The 11337-nt window shown below is 42.0% G+C and overlaps 1 protein-coding gene across 2 annotated transcripts in view; it reads left to right on the top strand.

Annotated features, from left to right (window-relative positions):
- The first annotated feature begins 4906 nt into the window (after nt 1–4906).
- Nucleotides 4907–11337, top strand: part of WDR49 (WD repeat domain 49) — a 250745-nt gene continuing 244314 nt past the window's right edge. For both annotated transcript variants that reach the window (XM_060171907.1, XM_060171906.1), the window contains exon 1: nt 4907–5140. In XM_060171907.1, coding sequence (XP_060027890.1) covers nt 4976–5140 — 165 coding nt within the window. In that variant the 5' untranslated portion in view covers nt 4907–4975. The remainder of the gene's footprint in view (nt 5141–11337) is intronic.

The following is an 11337-nucleotide window of genomic DNA, read 5'->3' as shown; positions in this document are numbered from 1 at the left end:
CCCCCTGCTTAACACTGTATTCTATTTACATAACCACTGTTAACTAAGCACCCCCCTGCCTCCAGGGCATTGGTTTAATCCTCACTGGTTCGCACTTTTTCCTTCTCCCCACCCCCTATCCTACTTACATCCTCTTCGGGACCTGACTCTCCCACCTCAGGATATATAAGGACAAGATTCTGATTAGAGATAGCTTAGATTGCCCTGCGTTCCACATGAATAAAGACTGAACTCCATACCACTCAGCCATGAGTCCCTGGTAGTCTCTCTCTCCTGCCCGTGAAGCTAGCCTGGCAGGGAAGGAAAAAAGTTCCACTCTGGAGTACTGCACAGCAGAAGAACTTTGTTACTTCACAAAGCATTCTGTATCTTCCTACCTCCAGATGCTTAAAAATCTTAGTAGGAGTTGGCATTGGAAATTTGAGTTTCTCCAGGCACTTATGAATTTTTTATATTATTTTTTAAAGAGGACCCCATTTTTAGATTGTTGTTTATTATTGGATAGAGATAGAAAGAATTTGAGAGAGGAGGGAAAGATAGAGAGAGAAAGAGAGAGACACCTGCAGCCCTGCTTCACCATCCGTGAAAATTTCCTCCTGCAGGTGGGGACCAGGACTTGAACCTGGGTCCTTGTGCACTGTAATGTGTGCCCTTAACCAGGTGTGCCACCATCTGCCCCCTCAATTTTCTATCCTTTTAAAAATATATTTTATTTGTTTTATTTTAATAAAAGACAGATCCGAAAAGACCAAAGAGCACTGTCCATCTCTGGTTTATGGTGGTGTTGTGGATTGGACCAGACACCTTGGAACCTCAGACAAGAATATCTCTTTGTATAACCATTGTGCTGTCTCTCCTGCCTTTTCCTTCTGCCCAAGTGAAAGGGACTATACGGCCCTAAGCAATTGAACCCTTTGGTATTTGAGTAGAAGGATATTGTGTTGACTTCATGACACTAGGATACTATCATGCTATGTTATACTGTTCTTCACTGAATTGAAAACTTAAAAAAAAAACAACTATATGAGCCTGGGAGGGGACACATCTGGTAGTACACACATATTTTCATGCACAAGGATACCAGTTCAAGTCCCTGGTTCTGTACTGGAGGGGGAAGGGAGCTGATGCTAGTTTCCACAACATTTAAAAAGTTCATCACACATTATCTCAACAAAGATATGAGGAGAGAGTATGATTTTCAGGAATTTTAAATTTTATTGGGGAAAATTGAGAACACTCACATGTAGAGATTAAGACAAAGGGAGAGAAGTGGAGTTTATACTCACATGATGATTTGGACAGAGAGAGAGCCACACTCACAGATTTACCTTTTAAGACCCAAGCCTGGCCTCCACCTTTCCAAGCCACACCTGCCACACCTGTCACCTCTCCCATTTTCTCTCTCCAGGTACCTCCTGTCTCCACCTGCAGAAAGCTTCACCAACAGTGAAGCAGTATAGCAACTCTCTCTCTCTCTCTCTCTCTCTCTCTCTATATATATATATATATATATATATATATATACATTCTTCCTTTCCTTCATCTAATTTATCTTGTTTCTAGCAAAAAAAAAAAAGTAACAGCTAGATGGTGCTGCACCCGGTTAAGTGCACATATTACCATGTTCAAGGACCTAGGTTCAAACCCACAGTCCCCAGCTAGAAGGGAAAATAAGCAGTGAAGCAGGCCTGTAGGTGTCTCTCTGTATTTTCCCTCTCTAGCCCACTTCTTTTTTTAAATATTTGATTTTATTTATTTATTCCCTTGTTGTTTTATTGTTGTAGTTATTATTGTTGTTGTCGTCATTGTTGTATAGGACAGAGAGAAATGGAGAAAGGAGGGGAAGACAGAGAGGAGGAGAGAAAGATAGACACCTGCAGACCTGCTTCACCGCCTGTGAAGCGACTCCCCTGCAGGTGGGGAGCCGGGTTCGAACCGGGATCCTTATGCCGGTCCTTGTGCTTTGCGCCACCTGCGCTTAACCCGCTGCTCTATAGCCCGACTCCCTCTATCCCACTTCTTACTCAATTTCTGTCTTCTCAAATCAAACAAAGTTAAAACATCTTTAAAAAATATTTGAAAAAAGTATTTTCATTTTAACATATGTAGACACTACAGCAAATAGAACAGGAGGTCAACATTCATACTGAATAAGAATTGAACATTATCTGGCTGGGTGGTGGCATACTCAGTTAAGAGTACACTTTACTGAGAAAGAAAAGGGACAGCAACAGCAGGGAGGGAGAGGATCCCCAGGCAGAACACCAAGAACTCTTTGGTTCCCATGTCATCAGGAGACACCATGCTCGAGATGTTCTATTAGTCAAGCAGATCAAAATACATTCATGAAGTTGTAGAAGATGCCACACACCCAGCTGAGCAGAGGACAAAATTCCCAGGCAACTGTTAGAGGCACCATATCAGGAGCTGATGGAGTGAATATAGGTGCAGCCTGTGAAGCCTCCACCCAGACTGAAGAAGTGAAAGAGCTCTTTATAAGGTCCTCAGTTCCTGCCCAGTGTGGGCACTTCAACGAGGGGAACCCCCACCCCTATTTCTTTACCTCCTTTCTCCATCTTTCCTGTCCTTTACCTCTGGGAATGCTAAAAAACAAAAAAAAAAAAACCAAAAAAACAAAAAAAACAAACCTCAACAACACCTCATTCTCTTTCTTCTCCTTCATTGACCTTGGTGACAGATCACAAAAATCATCACACATTACCGTGTTAAAGGATGCATGTAGCCTGGCAGTGATGCAGGTCTGCAGGTATATCAATTCTTTCTGCCCTATCAACTAAAAAATAGGGGTCGGGAGAAAGATAAAGGGGCTGGGGCTGGGTGGTATACATGTTACAATGCACAAGGACCCAGGTTCAATCCCTGGCCCCACCTACAGGGGGAGAGCTTTGCAAATGGTGAAACAGGGCTGCAGGTGTCTCTGTTTCTCTGCCTCTCTTCCTTCCCCTTCTTTTTCCATTTCTGGCTGTCTCTATCCAATAAATAAATAAAAATGATTTAAGAATTAAACAAATAAGTAAATAAAAAATTAATAAAAGAAAAAACACGGCTTCTGTGGGTAATGAATTTGTATAGTGCTGGTACCGAACTCTAGCAATAACCGTGGGCAATAAAAAAAATAATTGAACATTTAAAAAAAAATTATCTATTTATTTCCTTTTTGTCCCTTGTTGTTTTATTGTTGTAGTTATTATTGTTGTTATTATTGATGTCGTTGTTGGATAGGAAAGAGAGAAATGGAGAGAGGAGGGGAAAACAGAGGGGGGGGGGGAGAAAGTCGCTTGTGAAGTGACTCCCCTGCAGGTGGGGATCCGGGGCCTCAACTGGGTTCCTTATGTCTGTCCTTGTGCTTTGCGCCACGTGCGCTTAACCTGCTGTGCTACTGCCCAGCAACTCCCCTAGAACTGAACATTAAAAAAAAATTTACTTAGTAATTTCACAGTGATTTATAAGCTTCTAAGATAATAGAAGTATAGTTCCACACTGCTCCCATCACCAAAATTCTGTGCCACACCTCCCCATAGTTCTCCCAAAGTCTTAGAGACCAGTTGGCTTTTTTTGAAAAAATATTTATTTCCTTTTGTTGCCCTTGTTGTTTTATTGTTGTAGTTATTATTGATGTTGTTGTTGTTGGATAGGAGAGAGAGAAATGGAGAGAGGAGAGGAAGACAGTGAGAAGAGAAAGGTAGACACCTGTAGACCTGCTTCCCTGCTTGTGAAGCAACTCCTCTGCACCTCTGCAGGTGGGGAGCCCGGGGCTTGAACTGGGATCCTTAGCGAGGTCCTTGTGCTTCGCGTCAAGTGCACTTAACCCACTGTGCTACCGCCCTGCTCCCGAGTTGGCTTTTTTTTTTTTTCTTTTCATTCAGTAGGACAGAGAGAAATTAAGAGGGAAAGGGAGATAGAGAAAGGGAGAGAAAGCTATACCTGCAGATCTGCTTTGTCACTTGTGAGGCATGCTCCCTGCGGGTGGGGATTGGGGGCTTGTAGGTAGTAAGATGTGTGCTTAATGGGATGTACCACTTTTTCTAAGTAAGAATTGATCCTGTTCTGTGTGGAAAACCTAACTTTTCTGATGCCTTGCTCTTTTCTTTGGCCACTCATGTTCTTTCTTCATCCAGGCTGCAGAGAATATGGTTTTTTTTTTTTTTTTACATGCCAGATCTGAAATACCACAGCAATAGAGTTTAATTAAAAAATGACTGGGTTGAAATAGTCTTAGTGTCTCAAGTGACAAACGCTAGAAGAAGTGTCTCAAGTTACACTGTATATATTCCAGCCCTGAGGTCAGTCATAATTGAGACTTAGGGAAAGGAAAAAAGGGACAAGTTTGGGGTGGCTTTCTGCCAGTTGCCAGGTAACGACACAAAGGAGGACAGACAGAGAATGTGCAACAAACAACTCTACAGTTTTGGCAAGGTAGGCTTGGGTGGTGGACAGCCTGAGGGAGAGGGAACCCCAACTTCTGCTTTTGTGTTACTAACGCCTCCAGAATGCTGAATTTAAAGCCACAACCTGCTAACACAAGCAAAGGTAGCCAGAGAGATTTTGAATTCTTTCCTAATGCATTTAACATGAGAGCCAGAAACTGCCTTCTGAGTCATTATCAACACAGGGGAAACCTTACACATTACATTTATTCTCAAGTCAGGCTTAAGTGTACATATGATTAAAAGAGAGTGTGGGGGGGGGCTGGTTTTTAAACAATCTTCACTGTGACTTTTGGAACTAAAATTAACAAGGTGTGGGAGCTGTGGGATTTCATTCCCTCCCTCTGGGCTTGAATGCTTTTTTTTGTATGCTAAGTTGGCTAAATTGGCTTGGACTCTTTATAAGGGCCCCTAATTGTATGCTAACAGGATTGCTAAAGTGGGTTTCTGTTCAAGGTGATACCTGTTGATGGAAAACCACAAAGTGTAGGAATAGCTCCAGCCTGCTGAAAAGAGGTGAAGCCATTATGAGGAGGTGGAGTACAGCACTGGCAACAAACATGGGGTCCCAGCCTGGACCCAAGAATCCCAAGAGGAAAGAAAGTGAAAATGCAGATAAAGACCCAGGGGCCCGTCTGCTGGAGAACCAGCTCAGTGTGGACGACTTTGTCAGAATTCAGAAGGTCTTTGAGGTATGCTTCCTCCTTGTTTACCAGAGCACTCGAGTTATCCATGGAGTCCAGAGTTAAATGGGTTTTCCTCTTAATTTTTTTTCATGTATTTGATGGCTCAAATAGGGAATCAAGAACTGATAAAATAGCTCACTTAGACAGTGCTCTGGTTTGTCATGTAGTATCCCAGGTTCGAGCCCTGCCCTCATCACCTTGGAGAAAGCTTTGGTGCTGTGATCTCTTTCATTCTCTATGTCTTTCTGTCATTATCTGGAAAAAAAAAGTAAGTAAATAAATAAATAAAATGGGAGCCAGAAGGACTGGTCAGACATGGATTTTAGCTCCCAAGTTGACTTTCATTACCAACTTGGGAGGAAACTAATTTTTTTAAGAAAAGATTTCCTGGGGATGAGTGGTGGTGCATCTAGTTGAGAACACATGTACACAAGGATCCAGGTTCAAGACCCAGTTCCCACCTGCAGGCTGAAAGCTTTGTTAGTGGTAAAGCAGTGCTGCAGGTCTTTCTCTCTTTTTATCACCCCCTTCCTCTTAATTTCTGGTTTGTCTTTATGCAATAAAAAGTACACATAAAAAAAAGAAAGAAAGAAAATTTAAAGAGGAAAAGAATTCTTGATTGAGTTTTATGAAAGAAGAAAAGAGAGTAAGAGGGAAAGCTCTGGCTGAACCCAAAGAGTTCTGGCCTGAAAGTCCTGTGCTACTGCTTCAAAGTATATCTGGCCTTAGTTTTTTTTTTCCTCTGTTCCAAAAATCACTTGATTTGAAAAATATTTTCTTTATTTATTTACTTGATAGAAACAGAGAGAGACTTGAGAGTGAAGGTGGAGGTAGAGAGAGACAGAGAGACAGAGAGAGAGAGAGAAAGAGAGAGAATTGCAACACTGTTGCAACACAGGTGAAGCTTTCCACTTGCAAGTGGGGACTGAAAACTTGAACCTGGGTCTTTGCACATTATAACATGTATGCTGGGCTAAATGTGCTATTACAGGGATGGGGGGCAGGCAGCATCTGTCTCCCATTCTGAGAGTCCATCATGCCAATCTCAACAATGAATTGAAAAGAGAGCATGATTATTTAGGTAAATTAAACTTTTACTAGAAAACATATTGGGGCACAGGGGGTGGGGAAGAGAGAGAAAGCAAATATGAGACGGACCTACTAATTGCTTACATGGTAGTCCCAGAAAGAGAGCTTCCCCAAAGGCTCACTGCTTTTGAAACCAAAGGCCCCCACCTATATCTGTAATCACTCCTATTTCTGGGTGGTGCCTTCTATTCCTCAACAGTTTCACCACCAACCCATCCAAATTACTTTATTGGAGGGAAATGATGATTTATAATACTGTTCTTGTCACAGAAGTACAATTTAATTTTTTGCTTTAAACAAAGAGGTAGAGAGGGAGAAAGGGAGGGACAGAGAGAGAGAAAGAAAAAAAGAGAGAAGGGAGACCCCACAGTACCAAAGCTTCCTTCAGTGCAGTGAGGGCTAGTCTCAAACCTGGGCCTTGCGCTTGGCAAAGCAGCACACTACCTAAGTGCGCTATTACACCAGCTCACAAATACAATGTCTTTCCTACTTATGATTGGTGTTTGCTTACTACTCCTTAAGCCTTCCCCCGCCATCCCGCATTGACTCCCGAGTATCTTCTCAACAAGCTCCGTTCACCCTCTTCAGAGTCCTTGGCTCTGCAGACTAAGTGACACCCTGGATTGGAAAAGAAATTTCAGGGCTTTTTCTTTTTCTTTTTCTTTTTTTTTGATTTGAGATAAAACCCAAAGCGAGAGAGGACAGTGAAACCTCTAAACTGACTCCTAGCAATAAATTCCTATATAGGCAGTATAGAAGCAGAACTCATGGGAGTTGGATGGTAGCGCGGTGGGTTAAGCACAGGTGGTACAAAACGCAAAGGCCAGCGTAAGGATCTCGGTTCAAGCCCCTGGCTCCTCACCTGCAGGGGAGTTGCTTCAACAAGTGTGAAGCATGTCTGCAGGTGTTTATCTTTCTCACCCCCTCTCTGTCTTCCCTTCCTCTCTCCATTTTTCTCTGTCCTATCCAGCAACGATGATATCAATAACAACAACAATAATAACAATAATGAAACAAGGGCAACAAAAGGAAATAAATAAATATTAAAAAAAAAGAAGCAGAACTCTAGAAATGCAAGTGGATGTCTGTCTTTCAGCAGAACTCCTTACTTTCTGCTTCCCCCACAGTTGCAAAGCTCTTCCAAAACCAATCTGTTAATTTTTTTGTTAATTTTTTTTGTTCCAAGATCGCACTCTTTCTGTATACACTGCAGTCATGCCAATAAAAATAGTAAGAAGCTGTTGTTTTAATTTTACATGGAAAACAAACCTTAGGAAGTTAATTATAGGATTGGAGACAGTGTAGTGGTTCTGCAAAAGCATTTCTTTCTTAAGGCTCTGGGAATCCAGGTTCAATCCCCAGCACCATCATCAGCCAGAGCTGAGCAGTCCTTTCTCTTTCTCTCTCTCTCATTAAACATAAATAAATACAGTATATATATTTATTTTAGAAAAGAAGTAACTATCAATAAATCCTACCCCCACTCTCTAGGGTAATTAATTTGGAATCCTGAAGCCACGCATAGTGAACTGTGTGTATCAGAATGGCTCCTGTTTCTCAGGGGGGTAGGAGGAAGTGCTCTTTCAGACTGTAGAATGTAGGTCTGCAAGAGCCTACATTTTCTCTACTTCAATTCGTTTGCTAAAATGTGATCTTGGGGTTGCAGAAGGACCCCTGGGGGGCTCTTGGAAGCTTTCAGACTAATTTGAAACAACATACAGTATTTTGGAATACAGCCCTGAAACTGATAAAGCCTGATGACTCCTACATTGGCATCTAATTAACACAAATTTTAATCTTTCATTATCCTTCTTCCTCCCACCTCCGAAGGGGTTGCTGGCTATTGAACCACTCTGCTGTACAGTTTTGTATGATCGCTTAGATTCCACCTGGACTGATAAATAAACGTTCCAGTGATATTAGTCATTTTTTAATAATAGATTATATCACACTTAGCAGCAAAGATACTATCCTACACTTTTCTCATTTTGATGTGCATGTATTTGCTATTCTGCCAACCCCATTTGTCTAAAAGCTTTCATTGCTGCTTGTGTCCAAAACCCCGAATCCATTTGGCATATTTTTGATAAATATTGCAAACATTTTGATAGCCTGAGGACATTCAGGGAAAAAAAAACATAGCAGGAGATTATTACAGCTTTGATTCTGGAATGAGCAGAAGTGTGGCAGTTTGGTTCTGGCATTAAGAACACAAAGCATTCAAGTACTAGGGCCTGTGAGGAGAGTTAGTGTCACAGAGCTGATGTGTTGGGTGGCGTGTGTGTGTGTGTGTGTGTGTGTGTGTGTGTGTGTGTATGTGTGCTCTTTTCACACAGGCCTGTTAGTCTGGAATGAACCTCAAGCAAGCCAGCCATCTCAATTTCAAGATTTTGGGAACAATTTATTTTAAACAGTATAATGTCTCAACTGCTTATTAAAGAAGGGGGTGGGAGGGAGAAAGACACACACACACACACACACACACACACACACACACACACACACACACATCAGAGTTCTCTGGCATATGCACAACTGTTACCAACTAGCTGACTGTCCTTTGGCTTTTGCCCTGAGAAGGAATTAAAAGAGGAGTTAACAGATTGTAAGAAAGAAAACAGGTGGGAGTCAGGCAGTAGCACAGTGGGTTAAGCGTAGGTGGCACAAAGCGCAAAGACCGGTGTAATAATCCCGGTTTGAACCCCCAGCTCCTCATCTGCAGGGGATTTGCTTCACAAGCGGTGAAGCATGTCTGCAGGCGTCTTATCTTTAGCTCTCCCTCTCTGTCTTCCCCTCCTCTCTCCATCTCTCTTTCTCCTATACAACAATGACAACAATAATAACTACAACAATAAAACAACAAGGACAACAAAAGGGAATAAGTAAATAAATATATTTTTTTTTAAAAAAAGAAAGAATACAGGTTTTTTTCATGGGGGAGAGGAAAGTACATACATCTTAGAAAGAGTATGGACTTTCTGTAGGATGAGTAGCCTGACTCCTACATCTATTTTTATGAGGGTTTTCTGTGGAGTAGGTGGGTAATCAAGCACATCCTTGTGAGAAACAGTGGGACTGATCTGCAAGGGCACAGTTCAGCGATGCCATTAGCTTTCTAGAACTCTTGTCAGTCATCTCATAGGTTAAGTAAATACACACAGCAAAACAAACTAAAGGGACATAGAATTAATGATAAACTTTTTTATTTGAGTTTTTTTTTATTTAAGAAAGGATTAATTAACAAAACCATAAGGTAGGAGGGGTACAACTCCACACAATTCCCACCACCCAATCTCCATAACCCACCCCCTTCCCTGATAGCTTTCCCATTCTCTATCCCTCTGGGAGCATGGACCCAGGGTCATTGAGGGTTGCAGAAGGTAGAAGGTCTGGCTTCTGTAATTGCTTCCCTGCTGAACATGGGCGTCCATACTCCCAGTCTGCCTCTCTATTTCCCTAGTAGGGTGTGTCTCTGGGGAAGCTGAGCTCCAGGACACATTGGTGGGGTCTTCAATCCAGGGAAGCCTGGCCAGTATCCTGGTGGCATCTGGAACCTGGTGATTGAAAAGAGAGTTAACATACAAAGCCAAACAAATTGTTGAGCAATCATGGACCCAAAGCTTGGAATAGTGGAGAGGAAGTGTTAGGGAGGTACTCACTGCAAACTCTAGTGTACTTCTGCTTTCAGGTATATATTTTGCAGTAGTTTATGGATACGTGTGCACATAAGCTCTCTCTCACAGAAACTGGTGTATATCTAGGTTATGGGATTTTGTTAGAAAGTGAACCACCTGAGATGAAATTAGAGTGTACTATAAAAGGAAAGGTCTCACCTGAGTAATGAAGCTGAAGGGTTGTCATTCCACATGTGAAGTCTCTGGACACAGTCTGAGGTGAAGCATGTTGAGGTGGCAATCGTTGCGTTGGTTAGGTTGTGATCAGCGGATGCAATATTATTTGGTATGGATTGGGAGATGCATACGGGAAAGTGGGCCCTATCCAAGGGTTCCAGGACTAGGGGAAGTAGGGGCTCTATAGTGGAGATGTGAGGTTCCTGCTGTCTTAGGGTTCAAAAAGACAATCGATAGTTAATGTTATCATCACATTATTTGGTAATTGGGTTAACTTTGAAAAGTCCTTTTGTTAGGGTTTGCTGTACAGTACCCTGTATCTTGGATATAGCTGTGCTTCTAATCTACTTGGTCTAGGCTTTTGAGAGAGTCCGCATATCAAATACACAGCCTATATATTAAAAAGATTCAGTTTGTGTTTTGAGAAACTTTGAGACATACAATTGATTTTCCCCCTCTCATATTAATTAACTACTGATTTATATGTCTACATTTTTCTAGGAGTGTACATAAACACCATTCCCACCACCAAAAGTCTGTGACCCATCCCTCCCGCCCACTCCCACCCCCCACTGGCCCAGGAAGCTGCATGTCTACCCCTCAACACAGGGTTTTTACTTTGGTGCCCTACTTACAATTTGATCAGGTCCTGCTTTTAGTTTCCCTTTCAGATCTTCTTAGTCAACTTCTGTTGATGAGTGGGATCATCCCATACTCATCTTTATCTTTCTGACTTAGTTCACTTAACATAATTCCTTCTAGCTCTGTCCAAGATGGGTCAGAGAAGGTGGGTTCATTGTTCTTGATAGCTGCATAGTATTCCATTGTGTATATATACCACAGCTTTCTCAGCCACTCCTCTGTTGTTGAGCACCTGGGTTGCTTCCAGGTTTTAGCTATTATGAATTGTGCTGCTATGAACATAGGAGTACACACCTCTTTTTGGTTGGGTGTTATGGAGTCCTTGGGGTATAACCCCAGGAGAGGAATTACTGGATCATATGGAAGGTCCATGTCTAGACTTGTGAGAGTTTTCCAGACTGCTCTCCACAGAGGCTGTACCAATTTACATTCCCACCAGCAACGTAAAAGGGTTCCTCTGTCCCCACATCCTCTCCAGTATTTGTTGCTGTTGTTGCTGAGTTTTATGAGTTCTGTATATATCTCAGTTACTATCCCTTTGATATATTAGGGGAAGCATTTATGCTTAACTGTTAGCAAAGAAAGGGAAACAAAATTTTGCTAAGTGTTAATGGTAGAAGA

The sequence above is a fragment of the Erinaceus europaeus genome, chromosome 14 (genome assembly GCF_950295315.1).
Source record: "Erinaceus europaeus chromosome 14, mEriEur2.1, whole genome shotgun sequence".
In the NCBI taxonomy this organism is placed as follows: domain Eukaryota; kingdom Metazoa; phylum Chordata; class Mammalia; order Eulipotyphla; family Erinaceidae; genus Erinaceus; species Erinaceus europaeus.
The sequence above is the reverse complement of the archived record's forward strand: the minus strand, read 5'-3'. Positions and strand labels throughout refer to the sequence as shown.